Source organism: Trachypithecus francoisi, unplaced genomic scaffold (assembly GCF_009764315.1).
Source record: "Trachypithecus francoisi isolate TF-2019V2 unplaced genomic scaffold, Tfra_2.0 Contig01461, whole genome shotgun sequence".
In the NCBI taxonomy this organism is placed as follows: domain Eukaryota; kingdom Metazoa; phylum Chordata; class Mammalia; order Primates; family Cercopithecidae; genus Trachypithecus; species Trachypithecus francoisi.
The window spans coordinates 2199649-2218487 of record NW_022681433.1 but is presented as its reverse complement, the minus strand read 5'-3'; the positions used below and the strand labels follow the sequence as shown (position 1 = coordinate 2218487).

The 18839-nt window shown below is 42.4% G+C and overlaps 1 protein-coding gene across 1 annotated transcript in view; it reads left to right on the top strand.

Moving 5' to 3' along the window:
- Nucleotides 1–3687: 3687 nt before the first annotated feature.
- The window catches only part of NAA16 (N-alpha-acetyltransferase 16, NatA auxiliary subunit), a 68974-nt gene continuing 53822 nt past the window's right edge, over nt 3688–18839 (top strand). Inside the window, 6 exon segments of the mRNA XM_033234205.1 lie at nt 3688–4039; nt 9298–9382; nt 11563–11667; nt 14256–14413; nt 16964–17098; nt 18430–18583. Of these exon segments, the coding sequence (XP_033090096.1) occupies nt 3986–4039; nt 9298–9382; nt 11563–11667; nt 14256–14413; nt 16964–17098; nt 18430–18583 (691 nt within the window). The 5' untranslated portion in view covers nt 3688–3985.

Sequence of the window (18839 nt, the reverse complement as noted above, 5' to 3'; positions counted from 1 at the left end):
GCAGTGACTGAGATCATGCCACTGCACTACAGCCTGGGTGACAGAGTGAGGCTCCATCTCAAAAAAAAAAAAAAAAGTGTGTAGCACCTCCTCCTTCACTCTCTTCCTCGTGCTCCAGCCATGTAGGACGTGCCTGCTTCCCGTTTGCCTTCCACCATGATTGTAAGTTTCCTGAGGCCTCCCAAGCCATGCTTCCTGTATAGCCTGTAGAACTGTGAGCCAATTAAACTTATTTTCTTTATAAATTACCCAGTCTCAGGTACTTTTGTATAGCAATGTGAGAACAGACTAATACAAAAGGCATGTGTGTATGGTGTGTAAGAGACAGATGAAGAAAATATTAAATATGAGTATTTATAACTATATATAACTATAGTTTATAACTAGTAGCAAACTAGTGCTGCTTTCTAGTATTTGGGATTGCAGATTTTCTTTGTGTGACTGTGCTTCCCTGGGAGATGCTGGCACAGAGCTGTGTGTCACGGGAAGGGGAAGTTGGCAGTGGGTAGGCGCTGCAGAGTGCTCATGAAGAACCTTCCCGGGCTGCTGATTTAGAGGTTGGGGAGAGCAATGGTGAATGAGGGTGATGATTTAGCTGCTACCACAGAGAGTGAAGATAGTTAATGATTTGTAGTAAATAAGGCTGGAAGAGGCCCACAGGAAACTTTCATAAAAGATAAACGTTCCTTGTCTTCAAAATATTTACATTTGGTTTTGTTCCCTTCTCTTGTATATTTCTTTAAAAAATCTAATTTGTCATTTTGACATAGGTCTAGAAAAGTTGATGTCCTATGAGGGTCAAGTGAGGGCTTGACTGAAGCACTGAAGGTTTGGCTCTTCCCATGAGTAACCCTTTACTTCTGATGATGTAAGTAAATGACAATGTAGATAAATTGGGAGCCAAAGGGTTTTCAGGAATTAGTAATGCTGTGGTAAGCAAACTGTGGGTAGAATTGTGGCAGTGGTTGCATATGAGGGTGCTAGGAGGAGGCACTTCTGTGTGCCTGCTCAGTTCTCTGGGTGGGGGACTGCCACGAGTTCAGGTGCAACTCAGGCAAGCTCCCAAAGCAGCTATACTTGCCTACTTCCTAACAGCTTGGGCAGCTTGGGAGCTCTGCAGAGTACACATAGGCCCTTGGACCCTCACTTTTATTTTATTTTTTTCTTTCAATTTTTAATTTTAGGCTCAAGGGGTACATGTGCAGGTTTGTTACAGGGGTAAATTGCATGCTGTGGGGTTTGGTGTACAGATAGCCTTGTCCCCCAGGTAATCAGCATAATACCCTATAGGCAGTTTTTTCATCTTCGCCCTCCTCCTACTCTCCACCCTCAAGTAGGCCTCAGTGTCTATTGTTCCCTTCTTTGTGTCCATGGGTACTCAGTGTTTATAATTCCACTTGTAAGTGAAAACATATGGTATTTGATTTTCTGTTCCTGCATTAATTCATTTTGGATAATAGCCTCCAGCTCTATCTGTGTTGCTGCAAAGGACATGGTCTCACTCTTTTTTGTGGCTGTGTAGTATTCCATGGTGTATATGTACCACATTTTCTTTATCCAGTCCACCACTGATGGGCATCTAGGTTACTTCCATGTCTTTGCTATTGTTAATAGTGCTGTGATGAACATACACGTGCATGAGTCTTTTTTTTGTTTGTTTGAGGCAGGGGTCTCACTCTGTTGCCCAGGCTGGAGTGCAGTGGCATGATCTTGGCTCACTGCAACCTGACTCCCAGGCTCAACTGATCCTACCACCTCAGCATCCCCAAGTAGCTGGGACTACAGGCACTCGCCACCATGCCCAGCTAGTGGGGTGTGTGTGTGTGTGTGTGTGTGTGTGTGTGTTTGTCATGTTGCCCTGACTGGTCTCCAACTCCTGAGCTCAGGGTGATCCACCCGCCTCAGCCTCCCTAAGTGCTGGGATTACAGGTGAGTCACTGCACCTGGCCGTCTGTGCATGTGTCTTTATGGTAGAACGATTTATATTCCTTTGGGTATATACCCAGCAATGGGATTGCTGTGGACCCCCAATTTTAATGACAGTACTTTCCCTATTTTAAAAGACTCCTATGATCCTGTGTGAAACGTAGGAGATTGAAAGAAAAAAAAAAAAGACTCCTATGATTCTTTCTTTTATCTCCAACCAACTTAGGCTAGAAAGAAGGAATATCAAATAGGCAGGCATGGTGGCTCACGCCTGTAATCCCAGCACTTTGGAAGGCCGAGGTGGGCAGATCACCTGAGGTCGGGAGATTGAGACCAGCCTGACCAACATGGAGAAACCGCATCTCTACTAAAAATACACAATTAGCTGGGTGTGATGGTGCATGCCTGTAATCCCTGCTACACGGGAGGCTGAGGCAGGAGAATCGCTTGAACCTGGGAGGCGGAGGTTGCAGCGAGCTGAGATGGAGTCATTGCATTCCAGCTTGGGCAACAAGAGTGAAACACTGTCTCAAAAAAAAAAAAAAAAAAAAGAAAGAAAATAAAAAAGGGCAGCCCAGTTCTGATTACAGCCCACTAAATGCAGTTACTCATCAATTACTTTATAGTCTCAGAAATATGCACCCATTAAGATTCAGCACATGTATAAATAAGCTTATGTACCTAATGTTTACACACACCTTAATACTAACCCTACACTGTATGTATGGTTTATTCTTGCCACCCTTGTATCTTTCCAGACTCACACATTACCATCAATATGCTTCCTTTTATTTGTTGTAGAAAGTACCCCAGAGTTGGAAGATCCCGGATTTGAAGCCTGTTTCTCCCATTATTATATGACTTGTAGGAAGGGGAACCATCTGAAGAGAAAGGGTAGGTTTCTCTGGTCTCAGGTCCCAGAACACCAGTGGCCTTACAAAACCGTAATTCCAGCCGGGCGTGGTGGCTCACGCCTGTAATCCCAGCACTTTGGCAGGTTGAGGCAGGCAGATCACGATGTCAAGAGATCAAGACCATTCTGGCCAACATAGTGAAACCCTGTCTCTACTAAAAATACAAAATTAGCCGGGCGCGGTGGCGCATGCCTGTAATCCCAGCCACTTGGGAGGCTGAGGCAGGAGAATCTTTCAATCCGGGAGGCAGAGGTTGTAGTGAGTCGAGATAGCGCCATTGCACTCCAGCTTGGGCAACAAGAGCGATACTCCATCTTAAAACCAACCAACCAAACAAACAAAATCAAAGATGGTAAATATTTGTTTGGTTTGCACTGAAAAGAGAAGGCTTCTCCTTAGAGTCTGAATCAAGGAGGAAAAGGAAGGAAAACAAGTTCATCTTACATCAAAAGTCTACTTTGCGTCGGACACTCAAATTCCTAAATGCAAAAAACTGACTCTTCAGAGTCATAACTAACATTATCTTGGGCCACAAGCGTATCAGGAGTGCAATACAAGTCAGTGTCTTCTCTTTTCTACTTAAAGAAAATTCTCATTTTTATTTATTATTACTTTATTGCAAGGAGAAGCAGACAATAAGTAGGAGTCTTAGGAGGGGCTCTGATGCATACGAGCAATGGAGAATGAGGGTGGTGACTCACCACCACATGGGACTCCAAGGTTTTGATGACAGCTCGCCTGAGCCCCAGGGGGCGCCGAGATTGCGGCGAGGGGAGCCGCAGCCCAAGGCAAATCCACGCAGTTGGTCCCCGCCACGCCCCCGTAGTCACCCGCAGCCCCACGCCGCAGGGCGCTCCGCGCACGCGCACGGGGTCGGGCTCGGGAGGCGGACCCTGGCTGCCATCTTGCAGCGCGCGGGAACCGCCGCCGCCGCTGGCCAAAAAGCGTAGCCCGGCTAAAGCCTGTCCCGCTCAGACCGCCTTCCTTCTCCATTGCCACCGTGCCGAACAGGCAGGCTGCCCAACTGCAACTGTAGGTCAGTGAGCTAATCCATCGCCCGCAGCCCGACTCTCAGCAGCGGTTCGTACCGGTGCCCACCCCCGCGAAACGGACCGCCCAGGCACCTAGCCTCCCCGCCGGCCACGATGCCGAACGTGCTGCTGCCGCCCAAGGAGAGCAACCTCTTTAAACGCATCTTGGTGAGTGGCCATAGGCCGCACTGCCGCCCCCCAGTCTCCGGGTCCTCGGGCCTTAAGGGCAAGCGGTCTGGCGGCGGCCGGCGCGGGCCGGGCTTGGCCTCCGCTGCCCACCGCTCTTTGTTTACTTCGGAGCTCGCGGGACCCCACTTTCCCGCTCCGACCGGCCCCGGGGGCAGCCGAGCCGTTCCTCCGCGCGCTTCCTTTCCTCGGTCTGCGGCGGCTCACCTCACCCCCGCCGCGCTCTTTCCAGAAACTTCACGCCGCCCTCCGCAGTGCCTGGGCACAGCCTCCTCGGCCGGTAGTGGCTGCCGTGCTCTCTGCCGCGCCGGGCTCGCGGCAGTCCCTCAGGGATCCTCCCTGGTTGGTTTATTTTGCCAGTCTCCCCTCGGTGAGGTGTTTTGCGTTCTGCATTTCTGCTTTGCGTTTAATTCGATTGCACGGCGCACCCGCATACCTGTTAAAGCGGGATCGATGCGATGGTGGAATTTTTCCTGGTTACGAGGAAATAAAACTGGCAACTCTAGGAAGCCAAGCTTGGCACCACCTCCCGTTGGGAAAAAGTTTGCCTGTTTATGTTGTACCTCTTTGGAAGTGAATAGTTGACTTGAAGTGCTTTTCTGAGTTGTCACCAACTTCAACACAGCTCTTTCCTTTCTAGTCGCACAGGCCTTGCTTGAGTAATTAAAGCCGCGTGGACTGGTTGGTTTTGCATTTAAGGGGAGCGTTTTTACTTTATTGTGGAGCAGAAGCCTGAGTAATGGCCCCGTAGTGATGACCGCTGCGGAGCCGGGTGGGCAGTTTTCTGTGGGCTGTGTGCCAGCGTCCTTGGTGGCTTTCCAGGTTCTGTTCTTCCAAGAAGAGGCAGCATGCCTTTGCTTTCCTCAGTATCCTCTGGCTACCCTAGGTTTTAAACTAATATTGTTAGTAGGTAACTGCCTTCTCTAGTTTATCTTTTCACTGGAAAAAAAGCTTTTATTTGCTAAACATGCATTTAGGTTTAAAGGTGAATTTATTGAAAGCTGAGTTGGCTATATGGCTGTTAGTTGTTGCGTAACTTTACTGTAAGTAAAATACTGATTTTAGAGTAATATTAAGTATTAACAGCGGCAGATAATTCATAGTAGCTGTTCTGTTTCAAGCCGATAGAAACTTCACACTTAACTCTTCAGAATGTTAAGATACATAGTAGGTGGGATAAAAGTTTTAAACATTATATGGTGCTTAGTTTTGAACCAATAAGAGACAAGTGTGAGAACATTAAAAATATGAGTAATTAAAGCATGTGGCAGGTTGCTTCATTGGGCTTTGTATTTTTTAATTTTACTTTTTCTCATGCCCTTTTATTTTACACAGCATGGAATTGGAGAAGTACCTTATTTATTTTTATTTTTAATTTTTTTTTGCCCCGGGAATCTGAAACATTAATGAGAATATCATTTATAAATCGCTAGTTGGATTTCAGGACATTTGGCATCATACTTTAAAGATAACAGCACTTCTTTTCTCTCTATATGAATTTTTTGTAGTTCACATCATGGATCAGTGTCATAAGGAAAACGTTACATTACTTGTTATTCTCATATACAAAAAAGGTAAAGTTTATCTCCAGATAAATTGGGAAATGGTAACCACTAAAAAAAATCAATTATTTTGAGATGGAAGTCTCGGTTTGTTGGCCAGGCTAGTGTCGAACTCCTGACTTCAAGCGATCATCCCCCCTCAGCCTCCCAGATTGCTGGGATTACAGATGTGAGCTACTGTGCCCAGCCAAGCTAAACATTTTAAAATCTAAGTATGTAATGTTTCTGACAAGGTTGCATGAATTTAGGAGGATTCTGCATAAGTGGGTGATTTTATCATTTCACAATTGCAATAAATGTGGGTAAAATTTGGCTACAACAAATTCCATAGCAAACAGAAATCTCTATAATAAAATTATCTTTAAAGTTTAGTGGGTTAAAGTGCTTTGCCACCAACAGTAAACATTTTCTATTGAAAAAACTTAAACACATCCACACAAACTGACCAGCTGGTTTTTTTTTTTTTTTTACATGTTCCACGTGGCTTATATCTGTATGTCTTATTCCCCAGACTGGATATTGATTAGCATTGCAGTTCGTTGAATTTTGGAGCTATTCCATGCCCTGTTTTAGGAAGAGACAAACGTAAGGATGGTAAATGACCAAGTGGCTAAGGTTCTCTGAGTATTAGCAAAATTGAGACTAGAATCTATCGTTTCTACTTAGTATATATAATGGTTGCTGAGTGAATGTAGATTTGTCTTTTTTTTTTTGCAAGAGCGTATCGCTCTGTCGCTCAGGCTGGAGTGCAGTGGCAAGATCTCAGCTCACTGCAACCTCTGCCTCCCAGATTCAAGCGATTCTCATGTCTCAGCCTCCTGAGTAGCTGAGATTACAGGTAGACTTGTCTTCTTTACCTGAGTACTTGGACTCTGGGGCCAGACTACCTGGTTAAGAGTTGTGGCTCTGGCACTTAATAGTTATATAAACTGTGTAACTGTGCCTCAGATTCTCTATCTAAATGGGGACATCATTGCATCTCATAGGCTTTCCTGGGATTTAAATAAAGAGTAAATAAGCTGTCATGGGATGAAGGAAAAAAATAAGAACAGTGTCTGGACGTATAGTAAATGCTTCCAGTAGGTGTTAACTATTATTACTGTTATTGGCAGTATGATTATTATTTTCAGATCACTTGGTAAGTTAGAAAAACTAGTATTTCTCTTTGCCTTTCTCAGTAGTTCCTTCCACTTGTTTTTTTCTTATATGTGTGAGGCAGACTCTTGTAGTCAAACTCAGATTGTTATTTTTTATTTTAAAATATTTTTGGAATAGGCGGTATATTCACATCGTTCAAAATTTAGGTTTCTCTCCTATCCTTATCCCAGAACCACCTAGTTCCCTTCCCCAGAGGCTGTCAAGAGGCCTCAATATAAACTTTTTTTCTGTGAAGACTTTTCTGATTCCTTCCACATCCAGCCCCTGCTGCAGGGCTTAATAACGGTCTCATCCATTGCTAGTGGCATTTTGCTTTGAACTTAGTAGGCTGTATTTATGGAGCAGTTTCTTATTTGTTTAGCCATGGCAATGCAGCAGTACTTAAAATAGGCTGAGGCTGGCGCAGTGGCTCACGCCTGTAATCCCAGCCAGCACTTTGGGAGGCTGAGGTGAGAGCTAGGATCACTTGAGCCCAGGAACAAAAGAACAACATAACAACATAGCGAGACTTCATCTCTACCGAGAAAAAAAGAAAAATTAGCCAGGCGTGATGGCACACACCTGTAGTCCTTCCTACTCACTCAGGAGGCTGAGGTGGGAGGATCACTTGAGCTCGCAGTTTGAGGTTATGGTGATTGTGTCTCTGCACACCAGCCTGGGCAACAGAGCGAGACTGTCTCTAAAAAATAAATAAAGATAGGTGAGATCATTGTTCTAAGGATCCATTATATGATGGTGGGGAAGACAGACACTAAGTAATAGCAAAATGAGATTTCAGGAAATGATAGCACTGTGTGGAAAATAGAGTAATATGGTAGAGAGTATGTTGGGGAAGGAAGGAGGATGGGAGTATTTGATAAAGTGGGTGAGTAGGGGACATGTGAGACTTAGATGATAATGAGGAACCATCCATGGGAAGATCTAGGAAAGCATTTCAGGCGTAAGGAACACAAATGTAGGAGGCCTGAGGTGGGGATAAGCTTGGCATGTTGAGTAATGTAACACCCAGTGTGACTGAACAACTTAAGCCAGGGAAGAGTAGAAAGCAATGGGGTGTTCTCCGCATCAGTGACTGCCAGGGAGAGATGTTAATTGCGTACCCTGGCTGGTGGCATTCAGGAATAAAGATGTTGCTTATCCTTGCATTGGACTAATGATGGTCTTTGGAGTAAGACCAGAATTTGCAGCTAAGCTGAGCCGCTTATAAACAAGTTTTTGAACTCTGGAGTTTCAGTTTCCACATCTCTGAAGTGGAAGTAATGACACCTACCTTAAGTAATTGGTATTAAGAGATTACAAATTTTATACAGACATGTAATAGCTGCTCAATAAGTGGTAGTATTTGTATGTGCGTGTGTGTGCATGCACGTACGCATGCACTTTGGTTTCATTCTTGCAGTAGCAGAGGCTTTTAGTGCAGTTTCTGGTATTTTTCTGCTGCCACATGTTTTTGCTTAAATGTTTTTTTTTGAGATAGTGTCTTGCTCTACTGTCCAGACTAAGTGCAGTGGCACAATCATGCCTTACTGCAACCTCAACCTCATGGGCTCAAGTGATCCTCCCACCTCAGCCTCCCAAGTAGTAGGACCACAGATGTGCACCACTATGCCTGAGTAATTTTTAATTTGTTTGTAGAGATGAGGTCTTGCTTTGTTCCCCAGGCTGGTGTTGAACTCCTGGGCTCAAGCAGTCCTCTTGCCTTGGCCTCCCAAAGCATTGGAATTATTTCAAATTAAAAAATTCTGTGTACTAGGAAAGGGAAACAAAATTTAAAAAATTCTGTGGCAGTATTGATTGAATTGCCATTTTTTTCTGGTTGTTTTGAGACAGGGTCTCACTCAGTTGCCCAGGCTGGAGTGCAGTGGCATGATCTAGGCTCACTGCAGCCTCCAGCTCCTGAGTTCAAGCAATTCTCCTGCCTCAGCCACCCAAGTAGCTGGGATTGCAGGCATGCGCCACCACGTCTGGCTAATTTTTGTAATTTTTTTTTTTTTTGAGACAGAGTCTCGTCGTGTCGCCCAGGCTGGAGTGCAGTGGTGTGATCTCTGCTCACTGCAACCTCTGCCTCCCGTGTGCAAGCAATTCTACTGCCTCAGCCTCCTGAGTAGCTAGGATTACAGGTGCATGCCACCATGCCCAGCTGATTTTTGTATTTTTAGTAGAGACAGGGTTTCACCATGTTGGCCAGGTTGGTCTTGAACTCCCGCACTGAAGCGATCCACCCACTTTGGCCTCCCAAAGTGCTGGGATTACAGGTGTGAACCACCTTGCTCAGCCACATTTCCTGTTTTTTAAATGTCTTTTTTTTCATGGTCTTTTATAAAAATGAAAATATGTAGATTTTAGAACAATTTGACAAGAATAGGTAACAAAAGTACACTGCATGTTTGTAAGTGATATCCTTTCCATCACGTTTTGGACCTAATTTTGGATCTTGAATTCAGAATATATGATGCCATGAAAAGTTGCCCCGTTGTGTATTCATTTGATAAAATAACTTTTGTTCATATTTCTTTACAGAAATGTTATGAACAGAAGCAGTACAAAAATGGCCTCAAGTTTTGCAAGATGATTCTGTCGAACCCAAAATTTGCTGAACATGGAGGTATTGTCTTATGTGAAAGATTGCTTTAGGGAAATCAAATTCTAAAACCAGGGATTAACAGTGAAAGAAGAATATTTCCCAGATTCCAAGGCCTTGCCATTCTCTGTTAGAGTGCACAAATGTTCAGCATTTTTTTAATGCTTTATATGAGTCTTCTAGATTACCAGTATTATCTTTAAGTATATGTACTTAAGGATAAGATTAGGATGGTTGGTTTATCTATTGGCGAAAAATTGGAGAAAGTATGTATCAATATGTTTATGGACCTGATTTCCTTTATTACTTTGAATAGAATTTTAAGTTTATACCTTGGTTTCCTATGTGTAAAATTAGGACAAAATTTGCAATATAGAAGTATGAAGATATGGTCACCTGCACTTTATTCTTTGGTAGATGTGTTTTTTTTTTTTTTAGTATGTGCTGACATTTACATATGATATTACTAATTTACCATTAGATTGCATATTTTGAGTTGTTTTTCTAACACTGGTGTTAATAAAGTTTGTATTTTCTTGTTGTATCCTTTTTCAGTAATAGCCAGTGTTAGAAGGCTGGATCAGGATAGACATGAAAGTTACGATCCTGTAGCATAGCAATGCTGGTTAAGGTTACTCAGTATCAGACTTGGGTAATGGCTGAGATCATCTTATTGGGAAAATAGACTGACCTTGCTCACTTTTCTAACACCATTTAAAAGATTCTTTGAAGGAATTGGAAAGAAATCTTCATTTCATAGAATTAATTCTAAAGCTTGTTTTCAGGCTCTTTAGCTGTGGAACCTTTGTCCAAATGGAGCCTGTGGGAAAGTTCAATATGTGAAACAGATAAAAGGTGTTGGAGGGGGATTTGGACCACAGGATCACCATGTTCTGAATACCATAGAGTCTGCAGAAATCAGTTTGAAAATCATTCTTCTTGCGTAATTCCCTTCTTGTGGATAATTCAGAGAATTATTTCATTCTGAACCATCTTTTATTAACTTCCTTACATATTTTTTGTTGCCACTACCATCATCCAGTGTTGTGGTCTTGAAATGTGAACTGATGTAATTAGCCTAAGTGGAATTTGTTGGAGCAAACTCGCTATCAAAAATGAAGTCTGTTCCAATATTGAATAAAGTGAGGTTTAAATTATGTATATGTCTTTATTAAGGTAGATTGAGTGTTTTTGTGTGGTTGTAAATCAGATTGATTAGAATTGACCTTAGGTAAGAGCTGTGGAACTGCTATGGTAGATCTAATTCTGTAAGACTCATGTCTGCTTTGTTAATTTTTATTTTTATTTTATTTTATTTTTTTTAGACAGAGTCTCACTCTTGTCGCCCAGGCTGGAGTGCAGTAGCACAGTATTGACTCACTGCAACCTCTGCCTCTTGGGTTCAAGCAGTTCTCCTGCCTCAGCCTCCCCAGTAGCTAGGATTACAGGCGTGTGCCACCATGCCTGGCTAATTTTTGTTAGAGACGGGGTTTTGCTATGTTGGCCAGGCCGGTCTCGAACTCCTGACCTCAGGTGATGCACCCACCTCAGCCTCCCAAAGTGCTGGGATTATAGGTGTGAGCCATTGCGCCTGGCCTGCTTTGTTAAATTTTTTTTTTTTTTTTTTTTTGAGACGGAGTCTCGCTCTGTCGCCCAGGCTGGAGTGCAGTGGCCGGATCTCAGCTCACTGCAAGCTCCGCCTCCCGGGTTCACGCCATTCTCCTGCCTCAGCCTCCCGAGTAGCTGGGACTACAGGCGCCCGTCACCACGCCCGGCTAGTTTTTTGTATTTTTTTAGTAGAGACGGGGTTTCACCGTGTTCGCCAGGATGGTCTCGATCTCCTGACCTCGTGATCCGCCCGTCTCGGCCTCCCAAAGTGCTGGGATTACAGGCTTGAGCCACCGCGCCCAGCCTGTTAATTTTTTCAGCAGAATAATATCAACCACTTTTACAGAGTCTTGTGAAGGGCAGAAACCATTTTAGCAACTCTGAAACTATGGAATTTCAGAGAAGGACTTCGGCTGCTAAGCTTTAAGTAGCTATTTAAATGTAGTTTTATTTTTTCTACTTGGAGGGAAGTTCAGACTGTGAGATTAAAAAGATGAATTGGAGCCGTAGTAATCCTTCAGATCTCAACTATTAAAGTACTATTAAGATAATCATTTTCTGTCATTTGTAAATAGAGTTTAAAAATTATTTTTCAGAGACTTTGGCTATGAAAGGATTAACACTGAACTGTTTAGGAAAAAAAGAAGAAGCTTATGAATTTGTTCGTAAAGGACTTCGTAATGATGTCAAGAGTCATGTCTGTATCCTTTTGCAGTAAATAGTTTGTTTTAACTAGTTTTTTCCTAATTCAAATTAAATTTGTACTATGAAAATTCCAAACGTACATAGAAGAGAGAATTTAATGAACTCTGTGTATCCATTACTCAACTATAATCATTATCAACATTTTGTAATATTAGTTTCGTTTTTGCTTGTGCCCCTCCTCCAATATTAGTTTCATTTGTTCCCTACCCTGTGTTTTTTTTATTGGAGTATTTTAAAGGAAATCTCTATAAAATGTGTTTACTTCTGTTGTGCTTAGTGTTGGAGAAAAGTTACTTTGATAATTGTATGTGACTTGAAACCCATTTTTTTCTTTTTTCTTTTTTTTTTTTTTTGAGACGGAGTCTCGCTCTGTCACCCAGGCTGGAGTGCAGTGGCCGGCTCTCAGCTCACTGCAAGCTCTGCCTCCCGGGTTCACGCCATTCTCCTGCCTCAGCCTCCCGAGTAGCTGGGACTACAGGCGCCCGCCACCTCGCCCAGCTAGTTTTTTGTATTTTTTAGTAGAGACGGGGTTTCACCGTGTTAGCCAGGATGGTCTCGATCTCCTGACCTCGTGATCCGCCCGTCTCGGCCTCCCAAAGTGCTGGGATTACAGGCTTGAGCCACCGCGCCCGGCCTGAAACCCATTTTTTTCTTTTTTTTTGAGACGGAGTCTTGCTCTGCCACCCAGGCTGGAGTGCAGTGGCTGGATCTCAGCTCACTGCAAGCTCCGCCTCCCGGGTTTATGCCATTCTCCTGCCTCAGCCTCCCGAGTAGCTGGGACTACAGGCGCCCGCCTCGTCGCCCGGCTCGTTTTTTGTATTTTTAAGTAGAGACAGGGTTTCACTGTATTAGCCAGGATGGTCTGGATCTCCTGACCTCGTGATCCGCCCGTCTCGGCCTCCCAAAGTGCTGGGATTACAGGCTTGAGCCACCGCGCCCGGCCCCCATTTTTTTCTTAAGCATAATTAACTGGATGATACTTTCCTATTACTCCAAATACTGACTTTTAGTTTAACATACGATTGTATGTTAAAATTTGTGTGTCTTAAACTGTCTTCTAGACATTTTAGAAGAAAAACTTATTTTAAAACAGATTTTACTTATTAAGTATGATATTGGTTCTTCAGCTTGATTTCTGTTAACACGGAGACATAGCTGTTACTTAATTTGTAGAAACCCCGTCTCCGCTAAAAAATACAAAAAACTAGCCGGGCGAGGTGGTGGGCGCCTGTAGTCCCAGCTACTCTGGAGGCTGAGGCAGGAGAATGGCGTGAACCCGGGAGGCGGAGCTTGCAGTGAGCTGAGGTCCGGCCACTGCACTCCAGCCTGGGTGACAGAGTGAGACTCCGTCTCAAAAAAACAAACAAACAAACAAACAGAAAAAAAAGAATTGTGTTTTTCTTTGGGCAATATCCCAGTGTGTAAAAAAAAAAAAATTTTTTTTTTTGGTTGGGGAAGGAGTCTCACTCTGTTACCCAGGCTAGAGCACAGTGGCATGATCTTGGCTCACTGCACCTTCTGCCTCCTGGGTTCAAGCGATTCTCTAACCTCAGCCTCCCAAGTAGCTGGGACTACAGGTGTGCACCACCATGCCCAGCTACTTGTTGTATTTTTAGTAGAGATGGGGTTTCGCCATGTTGGTCAGGCTGGTCTCGAACTCCTGACCTCAGGTGATCCACCCTCCTCGGCCTCCCGAAGTGCCGGGATTACAGGCATGAGCCACCGTGCCCGGCCAAAAGAAATTTTTTTTTTTAAAGGATGGATCATTGAAATTGACTTTCATTTGTTTTGCTTATCTATATGTTTATCTGCATTTTTTTTTCACATATTGCCCTTGCATTTTAATTTGTTACATTTAATTCACTTAGCCACGTACTGGTATTGAACACAAATAATCTCAGTAGTGTTTTCACATATTTAGCTTAGGGTTTTCTCAAATTACTAAATACTTATTTCTTTATCCCAGTGCTTACCCCAGAGTGAAGAGAAGGGCATGTAAGTATGATAGTTTTGTGGGGCTTTTGACTCCAAGATATGCTAAGACTTTAATTTATAAGAAATAAAACTTATTTTTTGTGGCCTTTAATATAAACTAGGGAATTAGGTGATAGTTACACGTTACTTTAGAATTGGTTGACTGTAAATTTGTTTCAAAAGGTAGTTGCAGTTTTTGTATATATTCTGTTTCAACACATCATGATGAAGAATAGGTGAATGTTGAGGTTGCTGGGGTAGGAAAGTGATGGGATAGAGAGTAGAAAATGTGAAGAATTTTTGCCGAGAATTCTTTAAGGTTACTTAAAATATTACAGAAAATTTCAAACATGTACACAAGTAGAGAGAACAGAATAATGACGCCCTCCCCATGTGGCTATTACCCAGCTTCAACAATTTGACAATTATCAACCAAGCTTGATCTGGTTTCGTCTTTAACTTCCCCTCACTATTCCTCTTTCCCAGACCCCAGATCATTCTGAAACAAATCCCAGGCAAAATACCATTTCCTTAATGTAAGTTTTATATTAGATATGTAGCATAGTGTATTCTAGTGTCTGTGTACGTCTTTGTTTCCTTAACTTAATAGGTTGGCATGTATATGGACTGTTGCAGCGTTCTGATAAGAAATACGATGAAGCTATAAAATGTTACCGAAATGCCCTCAAATTAGATAAAGATAACCTGCAAATTTTGAGGGATCTCTCACTGTTGCAGATCCAAATGAGAGACCTTGAAGGTTACCGAGTAAGTACTTCATTCTTAAATGTATGTGACTTTACAGTAGATATAATTTAAGAGCATGTGAATTCAGAATGAGGTGAGCATAAGCCAAGAACACATAGATTTGATTGTTCATTAGAAGGTGTGTGTCACTTGGGACCTTCCTCCTCAGTCATAGTTATGGCACTTTTTACTTGAGTATCAAAAAAGAATAACTGGTGGGGTGCGGTGGTGCACGCCTGTAATCCCAGCAGTTTGGGAGATTGAGGTGGGAGGATCGCTTGAGATTAGGAGTTAGAAACCAGCCTGAGCAACATAGGCCAGACTCCGTCTCTACAAATAAGAAAATTAGCCGGGCATGGTAGTTCACACCTGCAGTCCCAGCTACCCAGGAGGTTGAGGCAGGAGGATCCCTTGAACCTAAGAGTTGAGACTCCAGTGAGCCATGGTTGTGCCACTGCACTCCAGCGTGGACAACAGAGCAAGACTTTTTCTTAAAAAACAAAAACAAAACTGGTTTTTAAAACATTTTTAATTCATTAATTATTTTTAAAAAAGAGACAAGGTCTTGCTATGTTACCCAGGCTAGTCTTGAACTCCTAGGCTCCAGTGATTTTCCCACCTCAGCCTCCCAGTGTGCTGGGATTATAGGCATGAGCCACTATGCCTAGTTTAACCGGAATATCTGTGTGCAGCTGCTATACTAGATTATTTGTAGGTTTGATGTTTACAAATTTGGTAAACTAATAGGGCTTTTATAATTGAAACCTAAACATAAAAGTAGCTTTTAAAAATTACTGGTTAGTAGATATTTTAAAAATGTTAGAAGGGTGGCCATAAATCAGTCTTTCTGTAGTTCAGACCTCTTCAGATTTGCATTTTCAACTCTCTCCTGGACTTCTCCATGTGCTTATTCCACTTAGTATCCTAGAATCACTGTGTCCAACATGGAATTCTCTTACTTTCTTTTTTTTTTTTTTTTTTTGAGACGGAGTCTCGCTCTGTCGCCCAGGCTGGAGTGCAGTGGCGCGATCTCGGCTCACTGCAAGCTCCGCCTCCCGGGTTTACGCCATTCTCCTGCCTCAGCCTCCCAAGTAGCTGGGACTACAGGCGCCTGCCACCTCGCCCGGCTAGGTTTTTGTATTTTTTAGTAGAGACGGGGTTTCACCGTGTAGACCAGGATGGTCTCGATCTCCTGACCTCGTGATCCACCTGTCTCGGCCTCCCAAAGTGCTGGGATTACAGGCTTGAGCCACCGCGCCCGGCCGGAATTCTCTTACTTTCTTACGAGAAGGAGGCCACTAGGTTCTAACAGTTTTCTTTAAATACATTATTTATACACTTCTTTTGCCCTCATACCCCATGCCTAGATTTTTGCCATATAAGCCCTCATACCCCATGCCTAGATTTTTGCAGCCACTTTAAGGGCTCTGCTGAACTTAGTAATAATAATGGCACCACTCTTCAAAGTGTGTATTTTTTTCTTCAGCTGTGCTTAGCAGCTTAGATGCAGTTGGAGTTAAAATCAGTTATCTTTAGGAATGAGGCATAGAAATTAAGAATATTGGCCAAACAGTGGTTGCTAAAGTGGATTGTGAAATAAATTAAGTTGAAAGAGAGCTAGGCCTGGTATTATATGTCTTAGTCCTGGCTACTTGAGAGGCTGATGTAGGAGGATCGCTTGAGGTCAGGAGTTTAGTCCAGCCTGGGCAACATAGGGAGGCTCTGTCTCTAAAAGAAAAAAAGGAGAGCTGATGGTGAAAGTGTGAAGGACCCAGGAAGTATAGATGCTGGTGGTGTCAAAGAACAAGGGTAGGAATGTCACCAAATGATAGTGTTGGCAGCATGGGAGCTGTGGGTAGAGAGTGAGATACCTAAATTTATGATTTCTGGGTGGCAGTAACTTCTAGGGTATGGCTGTGGCAGTGGGCCTCTGAATGGAGTGGAGGAGAAAATCATTAAAGATTAGAAAAACTTGGGACTTAGAGGATAGATTGTGGGATGGGTGATACACATTAGTTTTGCATTTGCCCCGGGTAACGCCAAGAGTTGGCAGAGAAAATAATACTGACCTACACTTTAATAAAGGATTTGGGAATGACAGAGATGCAACAGTAAAAATAAGGGATAGTCAAATGTTTGGGTGTTTTCCCTGGCTGTGTCTGTCCTGTATCTGGCCAATTATTACAATGTATTTACACTGTAAATACATGTAATTCATATAATAGTTTTGTAAGTAGCAAAATGTAGTTTAATAAAAAACCATCTTAGTCTTCTTACAGAATGTTTAGTTACCAAAAAAAAAAAAAAAATTTCATTATTTAAAGGTAATTTAATAAGGCAGTCCAAAGGTGTGGGCCCCAAAGATGTTTCAGTGACAGCCTCACAGTGACTATTACAGGATATTCTAGAACTTTAGTAATTTAGGTGAGAAACATAAAAAGTACTTCTATTTTATGCTGAAACTGATCTTTGTTGATATGGTTCATTAGAAATGTGTTAAAGGTTAGATTGTTTTCTTAAAACTAATGAAATAATGAGAATGTTTAGCAAGTTAAAACGTATTTTTTTTAGGAGACAAGATACCAGCTTCTTCAGTTGCGCCCCACACAGCGTGCTTCGTGGATTGGATATGCTATTGCATACCATTTGCTGAAAGATTATGATATGGCCTTAAAACTGTTGGAAGAATTTAGACAAACTCAGCAAGTAAGAATTTTAATGTTTTCTTCTACCTTCACAAACGGAGTAGTCGACTTCTTAATTGTCCCTGCCCTCAAATGTGAATTGAAGTATTTGAGACCTATGGAAAACTGGAAAACTTTTTTACATAATTGGAAACAGTTAAAATGTAGGATTTTTCTTCTGTTTTTTTGTTTTGTTTTGTTTTGTTTTGTTTTTTAAGAGACGAGGTCTTGCCATGTTGCCCAGGCTGGTCTCGAACTCCTGACCTCGTAATCCACCTGTCTCGGCCTCCCAAAGTGCTGGGATTACAGGTGTGAGCCACTGTGCCTGGCCAATGTCTATTTTCTTTTCTTTACTTTTTTTTTTGAGACAAGGTCTGACTGTGTTGCCAAAGCAGAAGTGCTGTGGCTATGCACTACAGTCTTGAACTCTTAGACTACGACTAGGACTTGAAATCCTAGCTAGGACTTCTCCAGAGACTGAGGCATGAGGCAGGAGGATCGCTGGGCCTACGGGTGTACCACTGTGCCTGGCAACGTTGTTTTTTTGAGACATAATGCTGCTGCATGCTTAATAGACTATAGTATAGTGTTAATAAAACTTTTTTAGTTTAGTTTTTATTTTGAGGCTGAGTTTCACTCTTGTTGCCCAGGCTGGAATGCAGTGGCACGATCTTAGCTCACTGCAACCTCCACCTCTGGGCTTAAGCGATTCTTCTGCCTCAGCTTCTTGAGTAGCTGGGATTACAGGCATGCGGCACCACGCCAGGCTAATTTTGTATTTTAGTAGAGACGCGGTTTCACCACGTTGGCCTGGTTGGTCTTGAATTCCTGACCTCAGGTAATCCATCCACCTCAGCCTCCCAAAGACCTGAGGTTACAGCCGTGCACCACCGTGCCCGGCCAGTGGAACTTACATGCACTGGGAAACCATAAAATTGTGTCACTCACTTCATTGTGGTGGTGTGGAACCAAGCCCACAGTATCTCCAAGGTATACCTGTAATTGATTTTTCTTCATTGATCTTTTATTCTGTGACTTTGCTAAACACTTTTATTAATTCTAGTAGGTTTTTTTTTTTTTTTTGTAGATTCTGTAGTATTTCAACCATTTTTATATTTGTATGTAGGATTTGTTGACCTGTATCACTTGGGGTAGACAGAAGTCCCACCCCAATATTTGTTTTAAATAATGCATTCATTTTTGGTGCTGTTAATCACTCTTCTGTTTGTATCTGCTTGTGAGTTGCCTTCTTGTTTGTGTGAATGACTCTCCTGAGAAGACAGTTTAATTAAAGGTCTGTAACTGCTTTATATAATTATACAAATAAAGTAATTTGGTCATTTTTTTTTTCAGGTTCCTCCAAACAAAATAGATTATGAATATAGTGAACTGATACTATACCAGAATCAAGTGATGAGAGAGGCAGATCTATTTCAGGAATCTTTGGAACATATAGAAACATATGAGAAACAAATATGTGATAAACTTTTGGTGGAAGAAATTAAAGGTAAGTTGGCTTCCCTTTTTTTAATGGCCTCAAACAGAAAACAAAAAGCTACATATTTTATTCTCTCCTAAGTGTTACATGACACTTGTTATGTATCTGGCAAGGTTCCAAACACTTTATTATTAAGCCATTATTAACTAGTTTAATCCTCATAACAACCCTATGTTGTAGTTATTATATCTATTTTGGAGATGAGGGGAACTGAGGAACTGAGAGATTGACTAACCCCAAGTCATACAGTTTAGTAAACTGGAGA